Here is a 27,584-nt window from a genome sequence, read left to right on the forward strand (position 1 = left end):
TAATCCTTTTTAATATTACAATAGTGCAGTGAAATTGAAATACAGCAGATTTAAAATAAAGAATAGAAAGTATTTTTTACAATTAATAGCTGAAACCTTTGCCACAATATATTAAAGCCAAGAGCTTAACAGAGTACAAAAAAGGATTAGACATTGGTATGGCTAATGAGAACAGGAGCCCAGGAGGTCTCGATTAAATTCTTAGAACTGCCACAGCCTACTTACATAACCTTGGACAAGTCACTTAATATCTCCTTGCCTCAAGTTCACAGATATAAAAATGGAGAGAATATTTATTTTCTCCCACCTTTTACCTGTATTAATGATGAGTTCTTCAGGGCAGGAACAATGCCTAGCAAGCAATCTCCAGGACTCTATGTACTCCTGTAATACAAATAGTTATTATTAGACAAGATAAAATTTACAGAATTATAAACCCTCATGCTCCAGGACATAAAACAGCCTCTAACTGACAAGGATTAGGAAGAAACTTCCTCAGTAGGCAAGTTATTTTGTAATTGTTCATGATGGGGTTCTCGCACCTTCTGAATCATCTGGTTCTCTTCACTGTGAAACAGAATACTAGACTAGATGGACAGCTGGTCTGACACAACATGAGTATTCCTGTGTCAAGGAAGAATTAGAGCCTTTGCAGAAAAGCTGTAGGTGATTTTTCAGAGCCCTTCACTCTGGAGCTGGGATGAATGGATGGGTTATAGTCTTCTCATTTTCCCAGTCGATAGGAAATTAAGGAACATGGAATCCTACTGCCTTGATGCAATCAGAGAGAAGGGGCTAAGGCCCCATTTCCCATCCCAAGTTTAGCACTGTTGATCTGGGTAGTATCTGGAGTAAGGGCTTCTAATTTCTGCCTCTATATATACACCTGTCTTGCATTCCACAGTGAGCTGTAAATTGCACTGCAGATTGAAATGTATGGAAAGCCATTCAAACTTCGAGGTTTATATTAAACTCAGTATTGCAGTGTCAGTTTAATGCTATTTTAATATTCAATATAACCTCAATTTTTAATGTGCCTTTTATGCTAGCACAAGATTCAGCACCATGTCAGAAATTAGGCACCCTTGCTGCAGAATTTAGGGCTGATGTGCCACAGGAGCACTGGTTATCATCAGTATTAATGGAAAACAAACCAATACTCCACACACCAAGCATTAAAGCCAGCAGCAACCCTAAAAAGTGGGAGCTAAAACGACACTACCGATCCCAGGTGCCGTATGTAATTATCCACTCTCCACCCTCGTTCTCTCAAGGAAAAATGTAACAAAGATTTTAGATAGCAAGATTAGATAGCTAGACAGACAAGGATTAAATAAGGGAGGATGGCAACACACACAGTTACTGGTAGGTAATTCTCCCTTTGTTATCTGACCCCTCTTTTTCTAGCTTTCAATACAAGACTGAATAATAGCTAGGAATGAGAAGCAGCAAGAACAAGGTGGTGAACTTTTCTTGAGTAGCAGTTTGGAAAACTCTAATCAAAGTCAGCCTTGTGGAATGGCGATAGGTCTAGACAGCAGCGAGCTACAAAGAGTGAAACTAGATCCATATCATTTATTGAAATTTAACATTTTAAAGGATGACTATCCCAGAAGGTGCCCTGACAACCATTAAAAACACCAGTCAAAACAAAGAACAGCAACTCCCTCCCTAAACAGCAAGAACCCTTAACAAAACAGCCCCACCCTGAAGCTTTGGAGAAAAATACTTACATTCCACCCACATCCCCAAATGCTTGTTCAAATAAATGGACTACGCAGCGTGTCCTGAACGGCAATAGATTTTGGAACTGTTTCAGACCTGGGGTGCAGGGAGGGGCTGATATAGTGCCCCTAAATCCATTGCCCTCTCTGCCTCAGAGGGAGCAGTGATTTGTCTGTTGTACAGCATGTACCAACTAATGTTGAGGTACAGGGGTCGTCTGCTCATATTGACAGTTTTTATTTCACCAAGAAATTATTGCTCTAGAAGCTCTTACAGCCTTGTTTTGTCTAAGGAAACAAACAGATTTGTAGACTTGTAAAGAGTCTTTGTGAGGGCTAAACAGCATTTAAAAGCCCTCTTAACACCTAGACTCTGAAGTTTATGGCACAGAGCAGTTACTGTCTGGGGGGGGAATCATCTGATCCTCTCCGGATCTGTGGGGCAATCCATTTGTAACTCCCCAATAGGAAGTCTAGAGAAGCCTTAAACACAAGAATGGCCATACTGGGTTAGACCAATGGTCTGCCTAACCCAGCATCCTGTCTTCTGACAGTGGTCAGTGCAGATGTTGAACTCCTTTGTCAAACATAGTAGGATTTTCTAGTGTAGACATAGCAGTATAGTGTCACATTTTGCAAATGCAGTGTAAAAGTATAAATTACATGTACATTAGTGGTAGGAGCTAATCCCCAGAAGCCCTGTGTTTTCAGAGATACAGTGAAATATGTAATATGGTCATTTCCAGCTGTGTAATATTACTGCACAGCTTATCTGAATTAATAACCTGCTTTGTAATGTTGGCTTTATTGAACCTCTAAGGCTAGCTCTCTAGAGACTATGTGCATCATTTATACTGGGTTGGGATTCAGTTGTTTAGCAGGAGAAGAAATGCTGTAACAAATATAATTACTAATACTTAGTATTTCCACACAAAAGGGGGCAAATAGAGGTCTTAAATGAGGTGGGCAGGCAGATGGCTTTAGAGAAGTTGTTTCAGGCATTGCAGTAGAGAAGGCTGTTGCATTTACACTGGTGAGATGAGCTGCAAATAGTGCCAGATATATGGGAAGGGCAAGAACTGCCTCATCCTATCCTCACACAAATGTAAACATTTTTCTTAGTTTATTTCTCACTGCTCGATTGTGACTTTATTAACACGTTGGCTCCTCTCCCGCCATGATCAGGAGCTAGCTTAGAGGGCAACATCTACATATGTAGTGCTGGGAGTCTAATTCACCCTGCCTCTCCATTATGGAGATAGAGAATGTGGGGGAGGGCGATTTTTACTTTACTTGTGACAGTGTCTCAGCACTGAGCTGCTGCTACTTGAGCTACTGTCTAGTGCTCTACATGTCATCACTGGAGTGACTTCAGTCCCAGCCTATCATTAGGAAATAGGAGCAAAGCACATTCCAGCCCTAAATTAAATTTAAACTTTCTTACAAATTCAAAGATAAGCCAGCTTTGCCCAGTATTCTTTTTATCTTAGCATCTGGTAACATTTATAGCCAGCCTTCTTCTCTCTAATTTGTTCACCCGGCCTCCCAGCCCACCAAAAAGAATTTAAAAAGTCCTTATCAAACACTGCACACTGTTCAGAGGTGTGCTGTGAAAACAAATAAGAGTGCCCCTCCATCCATTTCCCATGAAAACATCCTATGTCCTTTACCACTGTTCTATGGAAGCAGAGGATGCTGGGAAACAGTTGCCGCTTCTGCTGGCCCTCACAAGAGATGCTGGCTGTGAGTGTTGGGAGACCTTGCAAAATAGACGGTAGCAGATACAAACAAACAAACAAACAAAAAGTCTGAAATTCAGCCATTTTATAGTGGGAATTTTATTTATGTAACAATGTGACAGTCCCAAATGGAATATCTGTACCCAAATCCAAAGTACTTGGAGTCACCATTTCTAGACACCTCCGCTTCCCTCAAAAATAAAATAAAATAAAAGAGAAATTAATACATTTTAAATTGTATGCAGGATCTATCCAAAATTAGGTGAGATACACTTAATATGTTACCCTCTCATACAAAAAAATCAAGGCCTCCATTACACTCTCTTTGATGAGATAATTTCACTGTCCATTCCCACATACAAATTATCTGTATTATGTTGAGGATGAGATGGAAGAGGGCTTAAGAAAGAGGATGAGCAGCATGCAATAGGCGAAGCTGGGTTACCTACCTAATTCAAAATGGTTGTTTGTAACCCTGCCCTGGGTAATGTTGGGTAAATCCTTGAAGCCCAGAGCAGTTAAATTACTCCATCTGTAAACAGGGATAATTCCTTTGTTAAAGAACTGAGATGTATGGATGTGTGCTATAGTACTGTCCAGTATATTAAGTCTTTTTGATAGCCCGGTGAGGAACGGAGTGGTGATCTATGGGTAGGTGCCCTTTGTCTCCCACTGAACAAATTGAAAAAGGGAGGATCACTTTGCAGGCGATCGTAGAGTGCTCACTTGTTCTTTACACAGGTGCGCATCATGCTTTGCAGGTAAATAAAAGCCAGGAATCCCTTCTAGTAATCCAGTGGCTCAGTCCTGTAAATACATATGACTCACGTGTAGTCCCATTGACTTCACTGGGACTTCTGTGCATAAAATTACTTGTTTGTTTGCAGGACATAAGGAGAAATTATACCAAGAAGCTTCAAGTTGTGAAAGAGCAGCTGTTCCCCATTGTGGGCTTTTTGTCTTGGTGAGCTTTTCTGCTTCTCCTTTTTTCTCTGGTCTTTTCCTATAAAAAAGGAGAAAGGGAACAGCAGCCATTTGGAAGTGTTTCTGGAAAGGTATTTCTTTATATTTTAAATGGAGAATTATTGTTTTTGTTTAGGTTTAATGTGTGCTTTCTTCCTAGCATACTCCTTTCCAGTAACTGATGTTTTACATCTGGGAGAAACAACCAGATGCAACCCTAAAATGGCCATTTTGCAGCTGACTGCTTCCCTGTCCTTCCAGCTAGTATGTATTTTGGCTTCTGTTACATTTTCACCAACTTAATTTTGCGGTTACAATCTAACCTAATACATTTATACCTGTAAAATATTGCTCATTGAGGGAGGATTTGCATTCTGCACCAGCTCAGGTTTGTGAGTGACTTTCAAATGTAACTCCTCAGAGATGAATCTGGTTTGGAGGTGAAAGAGCTATGGTTGTCCAGGGTAAGGTCTGTATCAAAAGGAATAGCAGCACCAATCTTCCAGCTAGGCTTTGATGAGGAAAAAAACACTCTTGGCTACTGCTGCTATCCGAATAGCCAACGGCAGCCACATCATAACACTTTGCTAAAAGGAAAAGATAAACCTCCTCAAGGAAGAAGGCTGATAACCCCTTCCTCCAACTCCGTGGTTGAGCCTGGACAGCTAGCAATAATCTAGGCTCAGTCTCAGCCAAGAAATGAGAGAGTCCATCACCCACGCCGTTTGGGCTGAATGAAATGACAATATAGAGGCAAGTGTCAATCATATAATGGAGGTATTCAGTCTCCCCTACTAGCCTCTCACTGAGCAGAAGAGGTGCCAGAATGGAATCCTGCCCACGTAAGAAATCCCTCAGGACTGAAGAGCAACTAGGGTATTGATCCAATACCATTCTCTAAACCCTTGGGGAAAGAAATTGAACTTACCTACTGTTGTCTCCTTTTGTTTTCCAGGTCTGCCCCTTAGCTTCACGCAAGCCACATTCCTTACTGCCCCCTTTGTAGCCTCCTACTGTACAGACCCTTACTCCTGGAATCCACCTGCTGTTTCAGTACTAGCAACGATGGTACCAAAGGGAGCTAAAGAATCAGAATGGCCACTTGATTGTTGTTCAGTGCCAGAAAACAACTGACCTATAAGACTGGTGCATACTCTATGCTTAAGAATTAAACCAGGCTAGTAGAGGTCAAGAAACTCTGACGATTCCAATCACTGCCCAAGTTGCCTTCCAACACCCTTCTCAATAACTTCTCAGGAAGAAAGGTGAGCGACAGCTGCAGTTGTCAAGATAATACTTACATAGCCATTTCTTAACAACTGCTCATTTAAGTGCCGCTACCACTTTGCTTTCCAAAAGAGAAGCACTGATAACCTCTATGCAGAGTCTTCCCACAATCTTTTACCAATCAGAAAGATCACGGTCAAAATGTCAAGTCTCAACCCAGACCTACCAAGAACTTCCAGAACTTCACAGACTGCAATAGATCAGACGTAAGCAGGGAAGACTGCATTTGTACCTCCTCCCACCATGGTAATGCACTGCCTCCACAAAAAGGGTCAATGCAATCTGAATCAGAATAATCTTATATATAAAGTGGTTAGAAAATTCCCCCTGTGAGAGAAATGGAGGGTAAATGTTGTTGTTTAGAGATGGGATAAAGAAAGAAATAGACAGGATTTGGTGACAGGATGGATGGATGGGAAGAGGAATTGAACACTACACTAAGATTGTGTGCCTGAATGACTAGAAGGATAATGGAATTTGATGTGCATAAAGAAAGGAGGGAGATGGTAGAGAGGGAGTTCAATTTTTGCTATGCTGAGAGTTGGTGTTGGGACATCCAGGGGGAGATGGAGACTCAGAGACGTGAGACTGAAGGTAGGGATACACTGGAGTTGGGAAGATCAGAGGTAGGTTTGGAAGTCATCAATACAGATGAAGGCATGAGAAAAAAGGAAGCTATCTAAAGGTTAAAGTAAACAGAGGGGACAGGGATCTCAACAGATTGTCAAGAGGGGGGTTAGGAATATTTGGAGAAGCAGGAGAACCAGTACAGTTCAGAATCACAGCAATCTGAAGACAAGAATGGTAGATCATGAAGATTTTGGACTCCTGTTGACTGAGGATGGTGAATGGACTGAAGGAGATGAAAGCACAGAAAAGGTTGTCGGTTTTGGTCGGGAGGTTACTGGTGATTTTGGTATGAAGAGTTTCAGTGGAGCGTATGGCACAGAAACTGAATTGCTAGGCACACATGCCAGAACAGAGAGCAGAAATGTGCTTACAGATCTCTGAGACAGTGTGGAGAAAGGAAATAGAGTGATAGTTGGATGAGCAAGTAAGGGAAGGTGAAAGGAGAAGTTTTTTAGGATAAGAGCTACAAGAGGATAGATGAGGCCTGAAGAAAAGGAGCCAGGTGAAAGAAGTTGAGAATAAGGGAAAAGATGAGAGGAGAAAGCGAGTCAGAAAATGAGAGGAGGTGATAAAACAATAGGCTGAGGAATCAGAAACTGAGAGTAAGAGGTCTCTCCGGGTCAGGAAAACTCCAGCTAGAAAGAATCCATTTTTTCCTGGAAGAAACTGGCAAGATCCTGGATAAACAGGGTAGTATCATGGATATTGAGTTTAGAGGAGATAGTCAAAAGCAGAGAAGAGTTGTATGGGGTTGAAATCACAGGAGTCAGACAGGAAAAAGTGAAGTTGCCGAAGCAGGAAGATAAAGTGGGGAGGAGGGGGAGGGAACAAGTCTGTAGGGCAAATCACATACTGTCCCTTGATTTTATAGGAAGGAATTCTGTAACTCAGGAAGAAAGCCAGTGGAATTGGATGCAAGAGGAAAATTAAGGCGGTTTCTTGGACTCTCTCTGAAGCTAATATTCTGTGCTCTGGCTTCCCTATTTATTAGTAGAAACATCACACTATCGTTCTAGCAAATCTCACTGCTATCATGAAATCTCACCAACTCAATGAGCAAACCTGAGTGGCACTGTGACCCCACGCTCTAGGTCAGAATGCCCAGAGCAGGGAGCCAGGCCCAACCCTGCAGGACAGGAGCAGGCTTGCTCTGCAACCCAGCCCCCTCCCTCTCTAAAGCCCCACTGTCCCTTTCCTCTACCCATCACCTGGGTGGAAGGAAGGGGAGAATCTGCTGATGGTGGACAGACAGAGAACCTGCAGCTGGCTTTTGCTCTCAACTACTCCAAGCAGCAGGAGAGGGAGAAGACTCAGTTTCAGAAAAGACAGAGATGCAGCCTCCAGCCTGACCCGAAAGGGTACCAGCGCACTCCCCGGAGTCAGGAGGCTGCATTGCATGCCTTTTGAGTTACTGAGCCAATTGCTGAAAAAACTAACATTGGGTGTTTTTATAGCTGTGGCTACATTAAATTGTAGGTTTTGACCTGTAATGCTCTAAAGAGTTTGGATTCTGGGTGCTATAGAAATTGCCCCTCCCCTCATAGGATACATCACACCAGCTGCAATTAGCTGAGGCAATGTGATGGGGCCAAAAGCCACCCTGAGAGCTGGGACTCCTCAGTGAGGTATCCTCAAATCTGGAATGCTTGCCCCAGTTTGCTGAAGACCCGAGTTAAGGATTTACTGCAATACTGTGTGTTTCTCTGGTTTGAGGGAGATTTTATGGGGTTGATGGGTTAATGAGGGTTCTGGAGCAGGTGGATGAGCAGTAATTTGTTTGTGTGGATAGGAAATCTTTAATGCCTTGGTACAGCACCCAGGGCACTGAATGGCGGGCATTGCAATACGTCTTACGCTTTCTTGCAGTCTTCACATCTTAGTAAACAGGTAGCTATGCTTATGCCCCACTCCCTCACTAACTGCCAAAACCACTCAGCATCTCCGTGTCTCCTCAGAACTATGAACCCTGTCAGCTAGCAGCTCCTCTAAGAACCAAGTTTCCTGTTACAGAAAGCAGATCTGTAACAAACCCACTTTTAGTGTATTCAGCTGAACACAGGCTCTTAAATATTATGTTGAATGCTATCGCTTGGAGCAGGCTGCTGGGCCCTGCCCCATGGGGCAGGAGCCACTGCTGTGGGGTGAATTTTTTATTTTATTTCATGTTCTTTCCCATTGGCAAAAAACACACTGTTCTACCAGTGGGCGGCCATCTAGGGTGCTACAGTACAGAGGGTGCCAAAGTTCCCACCCTGCAGGTTTACAGACCCTTCTCCTCTCTGCCTTATGGCTTCCTTAATTTCTTTCCCTCCTATTCTGCTGTGCACAGCTGCAGCAGTATCAGTGTGGCCAAAGAGCAGTGGCCCTCCCACCCCTGATGGCGAATGAAACTGCTTTCTGCTCCCAATTGCTGTAGGGCACCACATGCTGCTTTGAATCCCCAGCCTGGCTCATTGCTGTTAGGAGCATCACATGAGTTGTTGCCTGGAGGAGGAGGGAGAAAAAGTCTGGAAGGGATGACAAGGATTGAGAAAAGGGGAGCTTGGAAGGTGGAAGGGGGCACAAGGTTTAGAGAAACAGCCTGGAAGGGGATCCTGCGAGGTGTGATTTGCATGAACTCTGGTAAGAGCCCAGTATTTATTTCTTAGCCTCAGACAGCCGACATGAGTCAGGACAAAAGGTTAATATTCCTGTCACATCCCATGGGTACTATTACACAAGGCTGGGGATGGGCAGGAACCCTGTTTAAAAGAAAAAAAGATAGTGAGGTGTTGGGGGCATGGGGAAGTTACCCAGTAAAGAGGAGAAAAGAATATAAGAATGTCCAAATTGGGTCAGACCAATGGTCCCTCCAGCCATACGTATTGGAACGAGGGGTGCTACCGCACCCCCTGATTGAAGAGGTTTCCATTATATACAGGGTTTACAGTTTGGTTCATTGGCTCTCAGCACCTTCACTATGAACATTGTTGCAGCACTCCTACATCCAGTCCAGCCTCCTGTCTTCAGACAGTGGACAATGTCAGGTGCTTCAGAGGGAATGAACAGAACAGGTAATCATCAAGTGATCCATCCCCTGTCACCCATTCCCAGCTTCTGGGAAACAGAGGCTAGGGATACGTCAGAGCATGGTTTAGCATCCCTGCTCATCCTGGCTAATAGCCATTGATGGACCTATCCTCTATGAACTTATCTAGTTCTTTTTCGAACCCGGTTATAGTCTTGGCCTTCACAACACCCTATGGCAGAGTTCCACACGTTTACTGCATATTGTGTGACGAAATACATCCTTTTCTTTGTTTTAAATCTGTTGCCTATTAATTTAATTTGGTAAGCCCCAGTTCTTATGTTATGAGGAGTAAATAACACTTCCTTATTTACTTTCTCCACACCAGTCATGATTTTATTGACCTCTAGCATATCACCCTTTAGTTGTCTCTTTTCCAAGCTGAAAAGTCCCAATCTTATTAATCTTTCCTCATATGGAAGCTGTTCCATACCCTTAATAAGGTGTGTTGCCCTTTTCTGAACCTTTTCCAATTCCAATATATCTTTTTTGAGGTGGGGTGACTACATCTGCATGCAGTATTCAAGATGTGGGCGTACCATGAATTTATACAGAGGCACTATGATATTTTCTGTTTTATCATCTATCCCTTTCTTAATGATTCCCAACTTTCTGTTAGCTTTTTTTGACTGACCCTGCACATTGAGTGGATGTTTTCGGAGAACTATCCACAATGACTCCAAGGTCTCTTTCTTGAGTGGTAACAGCTAATTTTATATGTATAATTGGGATTATGTTTTTCAATGTGTATTACTTTGTACTTATCAACATTGCAAGGAAGGGGAAATAGGTAAGAGAAAAAGAGAATAGGGAGCATATAGCAAAACTTGAGAGAGACAAATCTGTGAGGGCTAAATATTAAGAGACGGGTGAAGAAGAGAAATGAAAGATGAAACACAGTAAGTGTAAGGAAAACAATAGAGAAAAGTCAGAGTTTGGGGAAGGTTGAAAAGGAAAAGAAAAAAATAGATCACATCTTTCAGGTTAGTAAATATTTGGTTTGTGTTTGTATAAAAGTGTACATGTCACAGTACAATGGGCCAACTGTGCTAAACAATTAATAGATTCCTCTGACTGAGAACCTGCAGTCTAAACACATGAGTGAGGATAGTATTGTATAGCGAGAAACAAAACAGAACAAACATGCACTGGGTTATGGTAATTTACACATGTTCATTCCAATCTGCGTGTTAGGGGAAAGTCTCATGAAGAGATTATATATATTTAAATTAGCGCAGTCGATTAATCGTGATTAACTCACACGATTAACTCAAAAAAATTGTGATAAAAAATTTAAAACTGTGATTAATCGCAGTTTTATTCGCACCGCTAAACAGTAGAATACCAATTGAAATGTATTAAATATTTTGGATGTTTTTCTACATTTTCATATATATTGTATTCTGTGTTGTAATTGAAATCAAAGTGTATTTTTATTACAAATATTTGCACTGTAAAAGATAAACAAAAAATAGTATTTTTCAATTCACCTCATACAAGAACTGTAGTGAAACTTTGTCGTGAAGGTGCACTTACAAATGTAGATTTTTTTTTGTTATATAACTGCACTCAAAAACAAAACAATGTAAAACTTCAGAGCCTGCAAGTTCACTCAGTCCTACTTCTTGTTCAGCCAATGGATCAGACAAACAAGTTTGTTTACATTTGCAGGAGATACTGCTGCCTGCTTCTTATTTACAATGTCACCAGAAAGTGAGAACAGGCATTTGCATGGCACTTTTGTTGTCAGCATTGCAAGGTATTTACATGCCAGATGTGCTAAACATTTGTATGCCCCTTCATGCTTCAGCCACCATTCCAGAGGACATGCTTCCATGCTGATGACTCATTTAAAAAAAAAAAAAAAACTTTAATTAAATTTGTGACTGAACTCCTTGGGGGAGAATTGTATGTCCCCTGCTCTGCTATATATTTAATGTTATAGCGGTCTTGGATGATGACCCAGCATATGTTCATTTTAAGAACACTTTCACTGCAGATTTCACAAAATGTACGAATGTGAGATTTCTAAAGATAGCTACAGCACTTGACCCAAGGTTTCAGAATCTGAAGTCCCTTCCAAAATCTGAGAGGGATGAGGCATGGAGCATACTTTCAGAATCTTAAAAGAGCAACACTCCAATGCGAAAACTACAGAACCCAAACCACCAAAAGAGAAAATCAGCTGTCTGCTGGTGGCATCTGACTCAGATAATGAAAATGAACATGCGTCAGTCCACATTTGTAAGTTTAACTTTCATGATAAAGAGATTGCACTACAGTACTTGTATTGGGTGAATTGAAAAATACGATTTATTTTGTTTTTTTACAGTGCAAATACTTGTAATAAAAAATAAATATAAAGTGAGCACTGTACACTTTGTATTCTGTGTTGTAATTTAAATCAATATATTTGAAAATGTAGAAAATATCCAAAATATTTAAATAAATGGTATTCCGTTATTGTTTAACAGTGCAATTAATCATGCGATTAATAATGTTTAATTTTTTAAATCACTTGACAGCCCTAATTTAAATATTATTGACTACTTCCCTTTCACCTTGTCTGGGTAGCAGGAGAATGCACCAAAAATTCTTGCCTAGGGTACCATTACACTTAAGATTGGGCTTGCACAGAACAAGGAGTGAGTACATGGCATTTACCTCTCTGACCCCTACAATGGAGAGAAAGAAATAACATTTCCCCCTCCTCACAAACTTCTTTTCTCCTTGTTGATAGATCCTAAAGACTTTCCCCACGCCTTGCTTGGGACTGCAACCAAGGAGAAGAGAAACCAGTACCCCATTCCAGGCACTTGTTTAAATAGGTGCGAGCGAAAAAATACCCCTATTTAAATACAAACAGCATTTGTTAATTGGACATACAAAATATGCACATTTTAAAACACACACACAGAGCAGTCTGGGATTGTTTGGACTCTCCCTCACCTCAGGCTTGGGGCTCCTCATGTGGGGTTAATGGGGGCGAAAACATCAGTGACTCCTCTACTGCTGCTGCTTGGGAATGAGGACTTCTCTTGTGCATACCTGGTCTTCAGTGACTGCTGCAAATGCACCTCACATAAGATGAGAATTTGTTACAGCCACTGGAGAACAACCACTCCCTCTCCCCCATCCCCCTCACTCTTGCTTACACAGAGAGGGCCCCAAGCAGTGATTTGTCTCCTCTTCTCTGTCATGGCATAAGGAATCAGGGTCTGCACAGGCTTGGGAGAAAGGAGATAAGAAAAAAAAAGAATGAGGAGTACTTGTGGCACCTTAGAGACTAACAAATTTATTTGGGCATAAGCTACTCCATGGATCCGATGAAGTGGGTTTTAGCCCACGAAAGCTTATGACCAAATAAATGTGTTAGTCTTTAAGGTGCCACAAGTACTCCTCGTTCTTTTTGCTGATACAGACTAACAGGGCTACCACTTTGAAACCTGTCACCATGCAAGGAGATAAGAGAGGATTTCTATTGGGTGGGAAGGGACAGTTGGCAGCTCAGTGGGGGATGGGAGGGCTTTAGGCAGCTGGAGGAGAGAGGAGGTAATGCATTGGGAATATGCACATCCCCAATGAGCCACACTTGCAGATCACTGGAGATCTACATCTCACGGTGCTCAAACTGTTCATGCTGCCACTAGTTAGCATAGAAGATTTAAAGTTTCCACATCTATAATTATAGGATGCAATTTCTTCAAACTTGGCCTGTCATAAAATGTGGCAAGTTTGATTTTAAACAAGCAGGTTTTGAAGTTATAAGCTGCACATTTGTTATGAACATGAACAAAAAAATCTTTTTCAGCTCCTCGTTCAAAAATCGCACGTTTTCAAACAAACATTTGCCTTTGGGAATAAACTAAACGTGACATTTCAGTCCCAAAAGTATTTTTTGTGTGTGGGGGGGTGGGGCGAATTAAATGGAGTGGAAACAAGACTTTAGAATGTAAAGTTTCTGGCAACTTTGACTGTCTCTCTCTGATAGTGGTGACATAATCTCATTCTACTAGTAATAGTGCTACTTCTAGCTTCTATCCTATGCACTTTCCCCCACTGGGTTTTTAGTGCCTTTCCAGCAAATTAAAACTATTACATTGTTTAGATGCCCATAGTTTTGCAGAATTTAATTCTGCCTTTCCCACCCCTTTCACTAGCCGATGAGCAGCAGAGGAAGATGACTTTCCTGTGGTTTCCTGAAGTAAGCTAGTATTCTGGCAGTTTTTATTAATTGCTAGACTTCAATTGCATTTTAAAGCAGAGGCAGAAGAGAGTCAGTTCTTAAGTCAAAAAGCCTCCCAGTTCATTTTGTATACTGTAGAATCACTACCATAAATGCACCCTTTACTCATCTGGATTTAGATTAATTAGTTGAAGTCCAATAGGTGTTCTTTAAGGGAATTGTGTGTATAAAACCAAGTTCCACCACTGCCCCTAAGTTATCTGCTAGATTGATCATAAGAACTTGTTTTATGAGCTTGTAAATGTCATTAAATCTATCGGGTTTAATAGCAGATTCCTATCCAACCTCCATTCAGTGGATTCCACAATATGAAACTGGAAGCTGTAGTTTTACAGATAAAATGGCATATATGTGGCCATCTATCACCCATAGCAACAGTGTAGGTTTATGCCTAATAGAAATAATAAAAGCAGTAACTTTGCACTTACTATAAAGCAGAATACGGTAAAAATGATTTGTTCTAAAGAAATTTTCCAAAGGACAATTCTCTCTTTGCACCTACAGCCTGGGGAGCTGGGGTGCACGAAAGACAAAAGACCTCACCTACACCACTCATCAGTCTCACAGGCAGCTATTTCCTTTTCCTTCCACTATCTTTCTAGGTCCAGCCAAACACATTGCACAGTACTTAGCTAGTGTATTTCTTCAACACTATTCAGCAGATTTGCCAGAATATGGGTGAAATTTACCAGAAAGGAAAGTACAGTGAAATTTTATTATAAAGCAAACAATACTTATTTGTGTGACCATCTTCTCTTACAGTAAAGAGACAAGACCAGTGACAGCTTAGTAAGGTAAAATGTTACATTAATGTATTTCATATTAATCCAACTTTTTCAGTTGTATCCAGTTGAAAATGTGTCAATACTTTGTAGTATTGAAACTAACAGGTGACTAAACATTAAAAAAGTATTTTCTCTATGCCAAGGAAAAGGAAGATGGTAAACTGTCACTTGATTGCAGCGACAATCCTAACTGATGGCCACTCAGAAAACTTAATTTGTGGCCATGTCTAAAACATTTCCCTAAGTTTACAGGTATTGTACAAAGGAAAAAGAACTATGGCAAAGAATAGAGAGATCATTTTGAAAGTTTTAAGTGCAGTGCCTCAGTATTTAATTTCAATAAATGCCTCATCTCTCACATAACAACATCACACCATTATTCTATTCCATTGACATTAAGAGATAATGTCTAATATTTGGTTCTAAGAAAGCTTTATATATCCTTAACGTGTATGACTATAAGGACTATGGAGGACAATAACAAAGTCTATAAAAACAACTCAAGAGTAAAAGATGAGGGAATAACGATTAACAGAAAAGTTAAATGGTCATCAAATTATTTCTGTAAAAAGTCTTAAATCAAATACTATTAGTAAAATAACTTATTCTAATGTAACAAACATTTAACTAGACAGAATAGGGAGACAGAAAAACTCAATCTAGTAAGACTCCCCTGAAAATCTAGTAAAAAACTAAAAAAAAAAAGACCTGCTTTATTATTTCAGAAATCCAATTGTACTGAAAAAAAGAAGAAAACAAAGTAATGTAGATTCTAAAATAAATGTTGTATGTTGAGCTATGTACATGTAGCATTAGAATCTGGAATAGTAATTTGGTAACAAGACCTCAAGATTGTTCAGTGTTACACATTGTTTGACCTAGAACTTCAAAATTGCAAGCAAGACCTATCTTGTTTTATCACCTTACAACAGGCCATGAAAGACTTACCCAAACTGAAAATGTGTGTATACAAATGCAAGTGTTGCATTGTGGGCAACAAAAAAGTTAGACTGCCATTTTTATGTTTAGAAGATGAAAACCCTGATGCTCCTGTATAATAATGTTTTCATGGTAGTTTCAGTTATAAGCTTCTCATCTCTTTTAATCACTCATAATCTTGTGACAAATTATTCTTTTAGGCTAAAGTTTTCATGCTTATTTTCTGCTCAAAAGTGACTTAAGTTGGAGGTGTGTACACACACACACACACACACACACATACACACACACATATATGCATATGTGGAAGGAATGGCAGTACATTTTCTATTTTAAAAAAAGTGGCACCCCCCACATCCCCAATAATTAAAAGATAGCTATACTTTGAAACTTGACATTTAACTAGTCCTCACTGGAGAACATCCATGAACAAGTCTGAATTAAAAATAGCCTAGAAGTTAGTTTTGAACATCTGAAAGTTACATACTGGACACAGGAGACAATGTCACTAAATCCAAGAATTTGCACTTATAGAAAGATACAGTGTGTGTGTGTTTTTTTCAATAATGAGCATTTAAAAATGCACATTAATAGCTATTGAGTAGAACCTCTTAGTTAGGCTAGTATGTGCTTTGGTGAGGAACTGAGCAGGCACCTGTTGGCCTTTGACTTACTTGAGCCTGTTTTCTCTATCAGTGAACACTTTTGTCCTATTCCCACTCCTTTCTCTGTTTACCGCCGCTCGCCCCTTTTCTCTCTCTCTCAATAAAACAAAACAAAAAACAAACAAAAAAAATCCAACATCACCAAAAAACTCCTAAAACTCTAGGGAAATATTCATATAAAAATTAGACTATACATTGTCAAAAGATTTAATGCAACATTAAGACCTCACAGCTAAAAATCACAAGATCAGGAAACAAAAGTTAAGATTAACAGAACTAGCTTAATTTGACCATGTTGTCAAATGTAGTATTTTCTATTCCTGTTTTTCTTAAATGTATAGCTTAATACATATATTTTGATATTGTTAAATCTTAGAAGGATGTGCATTTTGGCTAGCTTCACACATCCTTGGGAACTCTAACCTGAGTTTCCTGATTTACAGTTTAATTAAGCAACCTTAACACTGAATTAAATTAGGTTATTTTGCATTTTACTTATGTTAGTACTGAAGTCAACATTTTAATTTCCTATTTTGAAAAAAGATTAAGATCTTATTTTGCCCGTGATCTTATGTTTTTAGCTCAACATTTTGATTTTAGCTTTAACTATTATTATTTTAACATTGTAACCAAAGCAGATATGAATATACAAAAGACAGTGATATAAAAAATACACTTTCTGAACCTTCTTGAAGCTATTATTGAATTTCAAAAAGAGTGATATCCAATGTTTCAACAGCATCATTCAAGGTCTCCCTTTAAAAAACAAAAACAAAACAAAGAACAAACATAAACCAAAGTATTGGTATGTCTTTGTAAAAATAAAGTTATTTTAGCAATGTTAAGTTACAGCAAATAATGTAGATGTTATTCTGCACTTAAACTACTACATATCAGAATGTGTCATAGAACGTTTACATATAGGTTGAAGTTTTATAACAGGTCTGATGCAACAAAACTGATTCCCCCCATCCCCCCAGCCTCTGTGACCCCTATTATACTATTTTAGTGTGCCTTCAGTAACCTGAGTTTTTAAATGCATGAACCACAAACCTCAAATAAGTTCACCATAAAATAACAAAATAGAGTGAATTCAGTATTAAAATTTCAGGCTTATCTAAACATATTGCTTAGTTTTTCTCTGTATTTTATTGTTGCTCCCAATTCCAACTTTAGTTCACAGGAGGCTTTATATTTGAAGGAGACACATGGGTAATCTGTTTCATTACCTATACTTTAGAAATAGGATTTTATCACTTATATTAGACATTTAAAAACTGTCTTTAAGGGAAAAAAAATCAATATACAGAAATCAGTTATTTATCAACAGAAACATTCTAATGGCCCAAATTTTACCAAAGACAATACAACTTGGATGTAAATTAGAGATTTTAAAATCAGAATTAGTTAGCTTGGGAGTAGCAGTATTTTTCTTTGCCAAATTAAGTTACATTTATTTCCAAAAATTATAATTATGACTATGCAGGATACTTTTTGGATTATGGAACTTTTTCTTCCAGGGACAAAGAATTATATTGTTGAAACAGTGGTTATCAATCTAATAAAAAAATAATCTTTATATAAGTCCTAGTTACTTGGTTGTACCAGATGATGTTTTACAACATCTGGGAACATAAGTAAATTTGTTCTGACTACTTAACACTTGCAGTGCCATAACTGAGTAAAAAGGATGGTCTATGTATTTTTATTATATATTATTGTGCAGATTATTTTATTTTGACAGTGGTTACATGAATACATCATTTGTAGTTTGATTTTCTTAACATATTATTTTAAATAGCAACAATATGTTAAGCTAACCAGTTACAGAGGAAACAGTTATATGGTTTGTATGAAAAACATACAACTGAGGAGGATTTGTTTAAAATTAGGTAAAAATAACTGAAGTGACATAAAATTACTAAGGGTATAAGCACTATTGTCTTCAGGAGGAACCAATCACAGCTGTTAAGCTAAATTGAAGAAAGAACTGAAGAGCAACAAAACTGGATTGCAATTAACATTGTTACTTTGTGATATTGAGAAAAATAAAAAGCATCAAGCAATGAAACCCTAATGTGTTTGAAAATTTGCTTTAAAAAAATTACTGACCAAATGTTTCTCATGTAAAATCGTAAGTAATTTTATATTGTAAGCAACTGTTTTGATGATGATTTCTTGGAAATTTTAATATTTCAATCTAATGAAATACAATTTGTAAAAGACAGAAACAAAATCTAAGGTAAACATTAATGAACTGAATTACACATACCAACCCCAGTCTACAAAATAAGTTACTTTTAAGACATGGGACTAATTTAAAACATTTTATTTGTAAATCCTAGGAAACTTTCCAATATTAGCAAGTTTAACTTTTCTTTTGTTGACATCACAGAATAGAGTATTACAGGTGTAAGTCTTTCAGAGTTTTGTTAAAGACTGGCAGTGCATCAGATTTTTCTTCACAAATCATGAAATAAGGTAAATTTTGAAAATCTTCCCAATGGAAATGTAGTCTATACATGTTGGTTATTTAGAGAGAAAGGAGAGACCAAGATCCAACCACAAAGCACTATTAAAAAGCAAATGTAAGGCTCCCTTCCTGTAACCTACAGATATTAAAAAAAGGTTCAGGCTATGTTCATCAGGTACCTATGATGTTGAATACTAGCTGAAAACATCAGAATATGTTTTGCTTTACTAATATTATAGTGGAGAGCAGCTTCTCATTGTTCTCCAGTGGGATTTCATGCTTGGGTTGCTGTCCCATTTTACTCCATTAGTTAATACATTTTTCTCCTTGGCAAGAGACCTGCTAGATCAAATGAGTAGCAAACAAGAAACATATTTTGACTTCTTCCAAATGCAAATTATAAAGATAAATTATATTTAAATTAGGACAAGCATTTTGATTGTTTGTGAAATAACTACTTAATTTTCAGTTCTTGATTTCTTATAAAGGGTCCATAAACCCTTTGTATATAGAGGAAGCCACATAAACAATTACTACTGTCACTTTTTGAATTTTCCTGGTTCTTCACTAGATATGTTTTACATGGGGTTTATAATGTCAGAGATATATTTTCCATACAATAATCATCTTTCCTCCTGTACAGTACAGTACTATAAATTATCTACAAAGTTTCAGATATTAATACACTAAACATTTGTAAGTAATTTTGAAGCTCAAACTTTAAATCCATTTGTGCCATGCAAATTAATATTGTGCTGAATATCTGTTTTACATATAAGCAATCTTAAAGGAGTTTAGGCTACATTTATCTAATGTAAACATACAAAAATAATCAGGTTTTCATTTTGCAAGAATTGTTTTGGGAATGTCTAACAATTAGAAACACAATAACAGAGAAATCAGTTACTGCATAAGAATATTCTTCCATAAAATGTAAGAGCAAGTTATTTAATTTTCCACCAAAATATATAGCACCGTGTATACATTGCAATTATTTCTCTTTTGGATTATAATGGAATATTTACATTTTGTTTCTACCATTATTTTCAATTTATGTAAACTCTTTAACAACTATTTTTAGCATTACAAATAAAGCAAAAATAAATATTTTTTTTTGGTAAATCAAGCCATAAAAGTTAACCTCTATGTATTTTCTTAAAATTTTTATTAAGTGAAAAAATTAAACAGATTTCTTTGTTGCAACTATTTTTACCCCAACCACTAAAACGCAATATAGTTCTCATTTATCTGCCTCATTATTAGTAAGTATCTATAGCAAATAACTGCATACATATACACTATACTGATTTAGTTCATTCACTTACTGTTATGGATTCAAGATTAAAACTTCAATAAATAACTGTTCTTCAGTAAATGGTCTGTAAAGAATTTCTATACTGTTGTAACTTTGCTAATAGCAAAAAACAATAAAGTGTTACAACTCCTTTCATCCCAGTTCACTACATAAGTTATGAATAATTTCTTCTGTTTATCTGGATTTCATTATTTATTTATTTAAGTGATTAATTTTAGATACTTTTCTTAAATGTTTTAAAAGTAATTTATACTAGTACAAAATACATCATTTAGTTCTCAATGGATGTTTTCACTCAGTCTTATTAGCAACACAAATCAATATGACAGGTATTGGCTGGTGTAAGTGATTATTCCAGTTAAACCTGCAAAAAAAGTTGTATGTGTTTATATGCTTGATAGTTTTTGAATGCAAATAGTAGCAATATTGATCAGATATTGGACTGCTATCATGTAATCGAGTGACAAAATGAACTGCAGCATCTTGGTGAATGCACTTTTTCAGTCTCTCTACTCTTCATCTTGAAGACTCCTATTTAATTGGTTTTCTGTTTGTCTCTGAACTGGATTTGTTTTTTGCCTTACCACCCCCATTCCCCAATTTTTACATCTTCACAAAATTAGGCTGTATCAGCCATCCTAGAACTAGCTGTTCAGCCATAAAACTGCAGCAACCTTACCTATCCTGTGGCTGTTTCAAACAAAAAGGTTCTTTTATGTATTTTGTCCATTGCAAAATAATTATGTACTGTTTGTTAGTCTTTTTCGGGTTTTTTTTTTAAGTATTTTAAGATTTAGCTTTGCAAACTCTGGGGAAAGCTACCAGTTTCTTTAGAAACGTTTGAATATTAGCGGTCATTACAAAAAAAAAAAAAGTATTATAAATACCTACAACGGATCTTAACGGCTAAAGCACAGTCAGAATGTGGAAAAGAAAGAGGCACACGAAAATGGTGAGAAGCTGCATTGCTTGTGCTGCAGCGTGGTACAAACTTACACGTTTACAAAGCACCAGCCCCAGCAGAACCCTCCATCAGCCATTAGAGGGTGAACGAATCGCAGGAAGAACTACACATTGTATCGCTTCATCCTACCCAGTAACACTTTGTTTCCTTTTTTTAGGGGCCCAACAGAACAATCAGGGGAAAGAAACAAAAACACCCGAGAGAGGAAAGGGGGCTGTTTTCGCGCCACAACCACTCCAGCTGCAGGGAATGCACGCAGGCCAATGAATGGGGAGAAGAGCAAACAAATCAGGCAGCCCGTGGCCCCAGCACAAACGAGGCTGGGAGAGCTGGTAGGTGCAGCTCTGAGCCAATAGGATGCAACGCTCACTCACAGCCTCAGAGTCATAGCTGTGAGCTCCATGCTCTGCTTACTACGATTACTACGGCGGCTCCCTTCCAGGCGCCCTGTGCTTGTTGCTGCTAAACTGCAACCTTGCTCCTTTGCTCTACGTGCTGAGTTTGCTCAACTGGCTTGTGTAGAAGGAGGCGGGTAGTTTCCAGCTGGCAAAGAACTTCTGCACGATCCAATCCGTTGTCTTTACAATTCATTGGATCATGACAATAAGGTTGTTTGATATATTTATATAGCATATATGTCTTCTGCAGCCTGGTTAGTCGGTCTCCGTGTTAATGTGGTGCTACGGTGGGCAGTGTGTGGTCGTTTTCTTTTCTCCTTCAACTGCCTTTGGGGTGTCCTCTTCGTCTAGGGTGTTAGCTTCATGCATGAGTCAGTTATGCATCCATGTTCAAGCCAATTAAAGGTCGCTGCAAGCTATAGGAAGCTTTAGTTGTGGCAAAGACAAGGCAGGGCCTTGAAGAAGGGGGAGGGGAGGATGAGAACACACCAGAATGCTGACCAATTGAATGATATTTCTAACATTTGCTAATCACGGGTCGAGTCAAATACAATCATCTTCCCCCTTCCCCTAAAATTGTATTCATCTCTCTTTCCTTGTTTTGGGACTAATACAGTGAAAAAGAGAATCCCCTTCAATGACCTTTCAACTCCTTGCATTATATAAGCAACTGCAATATTCCTAAAATAAGTAAAATGCATATTCTTCATGCAGATCATGGATGCCAGGTCTCTATCATATCCTAATCCTTATCTAATGCCAGTTGAACTCTTTCTAAACAGGTAAGAGTTTTACTAGATCATTCACAGGCCCTTCAAATACCTCTACTCCATAAGTATATTATGATTTCTATTTTTTGTTGTTTATGGCAGAGAGACAAAAATTCCTCCTTGTTTTCCACCTTAATTCTCACTTAAACAGAAACTTAAAATAAAAGATTAAATAATGTTATAAAATAGAATTATCTTCAGAACATACTCACCTGTATCTTTAAAAAATTTTTTTCTTTTTTTTTTTACAACCCTGAGACAGAGCAGTATTAGTTAAATCCACATCTGATGGCAAGTACTATTGCATCATATAAATCTATTGTGTGTACTAGTATTATGAGGAAAATAATTTCTTCAACAGTCTTTCTCTCGACATCTGTAAAGGTAGCACATGTTTTGTCACTGGGGGGAGGGGAAGCTTTAGATAAATGATTACACTTTCTGTTACACAAGCGATAAAACTTTAGTACAGTTGTTACTTTTAATTTTCCTATGAAAATATTGTTTTAAAAGGAAATTGAGCCAATTAAAAGTTAGTCTCATTCAGCTTCCTCATATAGGGTAAAATTCAGTAACTACTTTAATTTTTGTTGTACGTACTTTTAACATAACTCAAATGTTTTGAAATTTGGTAAAACTGGAGCCACACGTTTCTAGCATACTAGGCTTGCTAAAGATCTAACTATAAAATGATATTGTAAAATATTTTATTTGGGCTTAACAAAATAAATTACATATCAAATTATAAGTTTTATATCAAAAAGATGGTCATCTAATTAAATTTTGGGTGTTTAAATTAAATTTGTATATGGTATTCAGAAGGGCCCTATTTATCTAATAGCAAACAATGTTTTATGTTAATATTTAGAATTTAATTTTGAAAACACTAATTCACTTCTTTGCATTACAAAGAAAACAATATAGTTCTGTATAAACTGCTAAGTAATGTTTTTGCCCTGTGTTATAAAAATATTTCCAGTATATATGGCTGATAATATGCAGGGTTCTTCTTCCCCTCGAACAGTGGACAATTAAATATTTGTAAGTTGTTGTTGTTGGATAACTGATGTATGGTTTGACTTAAATCCCCACTTCTGACTTTTCTAAAGAAAAAAGTGGGTAGCAAAACAGATTAGCTAACTAGAACATTAAATAAAATGTATACATCCTACATTTAACAGTGTAAAGAGAAAATATATGCAAAGTGCTTTTTAGACCACACATGTAGAAAAGAGCACATGGAGATGGATTGATAAATTCAATACAAATCAAAGTTCTAAAGAATAACACTAGATACTTTGAGAACACTGACTAAACCACTTTGCAGTTTTGACTAATAGATAATTTTTTTTTAAATCAAGATGCAGGTGTTCTCTTTTAATCAGACTTTACAAGATATTACAATAAATACAAGCTCATTTAAGAAAAATTTCTTGTCCAGAACAGACTGGTACTGTTGAGTGAAGATTATCTAACCTAAGGAACTATTTGCCCATTTTCTACAAAATAGAAGTTGTGTATAAGGTCTAAAGAGTGGTACACAAGAATACCCTTTGTCTACTACAAGTAAAAGTCATCAATTTAAACAATGGATTTAAATGACAGAGATTAGTTTCTTGATAAGCACTTGTAAAATTATACATACTGGCTTATGAAAAATTATGCCTCAAAAGTTAAACTGAAATGTTATGATCCATATGTGTTTGTTTCACATTAACTACTGTTCTTACTTTAAGGAATGCCACATTGAATTATACCACTCTGTGCTAAATCTTCAATAACTGTCTTTACTGTGCCTTTTGTAAACCATGTGTAACAGTACATTCAGATTGTAGTGTCCAAAGTATAAACAACAAAAGAACTTGTCAACATTCATCAACAACATAGTTTCAAGTTAAATTAAATTACATGTATTTACTTTTGTAGGTTGTAGAAATGAGGTACAAAACTGTAAGCCTTAAGGTATTTCTCTTTATGCGTATTTCCACATAAACTACAGCACATGTGGAAATTCATTCACTGTTAACTAATACACGTACTTAGCTATTTTCCATGGAATACCTATTAAAATCTACCACAAAAAAATCAACCATGGAATAAAAGAAACCTTCCACTAAAGTGCATTGAATTATTAAACAAAACCTACTAGATTGCTATATTAAATACAATGCTGGCTTTCATTTCCGTATCCTTTCTTCATCTTCAGGCAACATTTTGTTTGCACTGGAAAGGCTCCACACACCCAAACCCCCTCCCCCCACAAACCCACCATTGTACTCTTTACAAATGTTAAAAATTATGAATGGTTCTTTAAACCAAAGGGGGAGGGGGAAAAATCTTTAAATTGCTGGGTGTGTTATTACCATCCTAGGGTAACGCTGGTTGGTCATTCTTCACATTTTCTAAGCTAAAAGCCACCATTAACTAGATTAAAAGAAAGAAGGAAACATTTTTCTTTTGGTAGGAACTAGAAGAGCACGTTATTCTCTCACTCTGGACTCTCCCACTTCTCAATCATGCCCCAACTGTCCTCCATCCACCCCCACCCTCCGCCCCTTTGTCCTTTTTTCCATACTGCTCAGTTCTAGAGACACTGCAACCCACGCTAATCGACCCGCCAGAAACATTACCAGATGGGGGGCTCCTTCGAGGCTGGAAAGACCCTAATTTCCCCCTTCCCGCTCCCCTCCCTCATTTAGTCCCTTGTCTTTCTGCAGCGCGCAGCCAATGGCAAACAAGAGCCCGAAAGCCACCAAACATGAAATCGCAGGCAAAGGTGCTGCGCATAGAGAGATCGCTCAGGGCGCTGCTAATAAGAATAAGAATATTACCCCAGCAGCACGCAGCCTGCCTAAGTACCCCTCCCCTCGCTGACCCACCCACACAAAGTGCTCAAGCCATCTTGCCAGAGCAGCGGAGCTTGCACGAACGACCCCTATGAATAATACGGTGGCTTCGCATCACGGGGAGCGAGGAGGAGGGGGAGGCGTGGGCATTATATGGCATGTTTTCCCTCCTTCCTGGAGTCCCCTCGGCGATTGCACCCGCCCCGAGAGACAGCGCGTCCTCGCCTCTCCCCGCTGTTTGTGCACGCTTGCAGGGGAGCGAGCTCGGAGAGGTTGGCCCCAGACAAGCGAGGCCGGGCGTTATTTGTGGCGCTCGGCGAAGGGGTCCGAGCCGCTGTCAACAACAGTAGTGACTAGGGGCAGAGCGGGAACACGCGCTCAGGGCCGGCGCCCATCAAACTCCTGAGCTCCCTCTTTCTCGTCCCCAGCAGCAGCAGCCCTCTCTAAACTTGTCCCTGTGTGTGCAGCCAGGCTCTCTCCTCCCTGCCTGTCCCTCACCCAGTCTCTCCTCCTCCTCCGGTGAGTGTGAGAGCCGAGCTACAGCTACTATCTAATTGAGGCGCTGGGATTCCTCACGTGAGAAGTTGATTTGTAGTTTGAACACGTGGCTCATTCAAAAAGCCGGAATATTCAAGTAATTTTCTTCCACTCCCCTCACCCTCCTCTCTGGGTTTTTTTTTTTTTTTAATTGAGAGGCGGCGCCAGCATGCACGTAGTGTGACATTTTCATAGTCCGCCTGCTGCTGCCGCTGCCAAACGGGCTTGGGGGCAAGACAAAAAAAGTAGTTTTCCCCTTCCTTTCTCCGCCCGCCATCCTGGTCCCCAAGCTGGGTGTTTCCCCCCCTTTCTCCCCTCCGCGCCCGGATCACACAGCAAACACTCCGGATTCCGATTTGGATACAGTTTTTTTACCCCGAGAGACGAAGGGAGGGTGGGAGGGACTCAGGCTGCAGATCTGATTTTTTTCACCTCGCTCTCGCTTTCTCTCTCTTTCTCTCTCCTCCTTCGCATTTTATTTTATCCCCCCTCCCCACCTTATTTTGCAAGCCGAGGCTGTAAGTTGTTGGGCGTGTGTGGATTGTGTTTTTTTTTTTTTTAAACGAACAAGACCATGAATAAGCTGTACATCGGCAACCTCGGCGAGAGCGTGAGCCCGCTGGACCTGGAAAGTCTCTTTAAGGAGTCCAAGATCCCTTTCAGCGGCCAGTTTCTGGTGAAGACGGGATACGCGTTCGTCGACTGCCCCGATGAGAACTGGGCTATGAAGGCCATCGAAGCACTTTCAGGTGAGTCCCTCCGGGCGCTCTCCACCCCCGGCCCCCTGTACCCTCCACGCCGGCCCCGGGCACCCACCCCCGCACCTCTCGCCATCTGCTTCCTGCCCACCCACAGAGAGGGTCCCCTTCTGTCCCCCAGCTTCTCTCCCCCACCCATTTGACCCCCCCTTTACCTCGCCGGTTCAACCCGAGCGGGGGGGGGGGGCGGAATCTGCCTCTGCCCCTTTCCCTGCCAAGGGGATGGGGGCGAAGCGAGAGCCGGCTCCCCGGGCCGCGCGGGGGCTGTGTGTGCACGGGCTGCAGGCGGCCGGGGCTGGGGGGCTGCGGATCCCGGGCACGCCGGCAGGTAACGTGCTCGATGCCGTTTGACACCCAGCCGCCTTCTGGCCTCCGCAGCTCCTCGCGCCCGGGGGTTACGCTGCAGCCATGCGGGCTGTGGGAGGGGGCCCGGGGGGCGCTAGGCTGGCTGGCTCTAGCGGCGGGGAAGGCGGCCAAGGAGGTGTTCCTCTCCCACCCACCCCCACCCCCACCCCCGCTCACAACAGGCCAGGGCAAGAGGCAGCAGCCTGGGCCCAGAAACCTACCACGATGTGGCTCCCCTATACCCCCTCCCGCCCCCGACGGAAAAGCCTGGCTTCTCTACGAGCCTCCCGGGAATTGGGGGTGGGGGAGTATTTGGAGGGGGGGAGGCCATGCGATTTAATGTTTGCATGGTGCGAAGGCAAGGCTGGCGATGGGGGGTGGGGGGGAAAGTGAGCCCTGCTTCCGGCATAACGTGCAAGGACGGCGGGGCGGACGAGCCTTGCTCTGTATATACAGCGCGCACCTATAGGCGCTCTTGGCCCCGCATCTCCTGCCCAGCGTGTATCCCCGGCAGCCAGGCTGCGGGCTTGGCAGAAGCCGCCTTCTGGGTGCACTTGGAAGGAGTTGGCTGGCGAAGCTCCCAGCCCCACGCGGGTTGTTGCACAGAGGCGACGCATGCTGTAGCTTTCCCTGCAGGGAAGGAGAGTAACCCAAACTTGGGAGGGAAAAGCCATCGTCCCCCTCCCCGCGCCGGCCAGAGGGGCTGGCAGGGCTCGGGCCCTAGAGGGCTGCATTCCTTCGGGATTATTTATTTCGCTTTCCCTTTGACTGCCTCTCCCGCACCCATCACCGGTTGCAGGAGCCAGGCCGCCTCTCTGCCTCTACATCCTGTTTTTGTGTAAAATGTAATGTTGCCTGTTTAATACGGTTTGCAGAGGCTTCAGGGGGGAGGTTCCCAGGGCTGCGGGAGTCCTTCTGAAATGCGCTCTCTTCACCCCCATCTCCCTCCAGAAAATGCCATGAAGTTTAAATTGAGGCCTGTCGCCCTGCGGGACGCGTTGGAGGTAGCCGGGGGAGGGAGGGGTGCCCTGCCCAGAATAGGCAAGTAGGGAAGACACAAGCATTTTCACACAACCTTGAAGCATTCCCAATCCCTCCTGTCTCCTCTCTTTGGGCTGAAGGGCCCTGATCAG

At 40.3% G+C, this 27,584-nt stretch overlaps 1 protein-coding gene and 1 long non-coding RNA gene across 2 annotated transcripts in view; one reads left to right on the plus strand and one right to left on the minus strand.

Annotated features, from left to right (window-relative positions):
- Nucleotides 1-300: 300 nt before the first annotated feature.
- On the minus strand, nucleotides 301-21,298 carry LOC128832778 (uncharacterized). The gene is made up of 3 exons (XR_008444052.1): nucleotides 20,830-21,298; nucleotides 3,913-4,466; nucleotides 301-384 (listed from the first exon to the last, which is right to left on the minus strand). It is a non-coding gene; the product is annotated as an uncharacterized LOC128832778 (long non-coding RNA).
- A 3,917-nt stretch (nucleotides 21,299-25,215) lies between these two features.
- Nucleotides 25,216-27,584, plus strand: part of IGF2BP3 (insulin like growth factor 2 mRNA binding protein 3) — a 167,625-nt gene continuing 165,256 nt past the window's right edge. The window contains exons 1-2 of the mRNA XM_054017064.1: nucleotides 25,216-25,330; nucleotides 25,920-26,097. Of these exons, the coding sequence (XP_053873039.1) occupies nucleotides 25,923-26,097 (175 nt within the window). The 5' untranslated portion in view covers nucleotides 25,216-25,330; nucleotides 25,920-25,922. The remainder of the gene's footprint in view (nucleotides 25,331-25,919; nucleotides 26,098-27,584) is intronic.

The sequence above is a fragment of the Malaclemys terrapin genome, chromosome 2 (genome assembly GCF_027887155.1).
Source record: "Malaclemys terrapin pileata isolate rMalTer1 chromosome 2, rMalTer1.hap1, whole genome shotgun sequence".
Classification (NCBI taxonomy): Eukaryota; Metazoa; Chordata; order Testudines; family Emydidae; genus Malaclemys; species Malaclemys terrapin.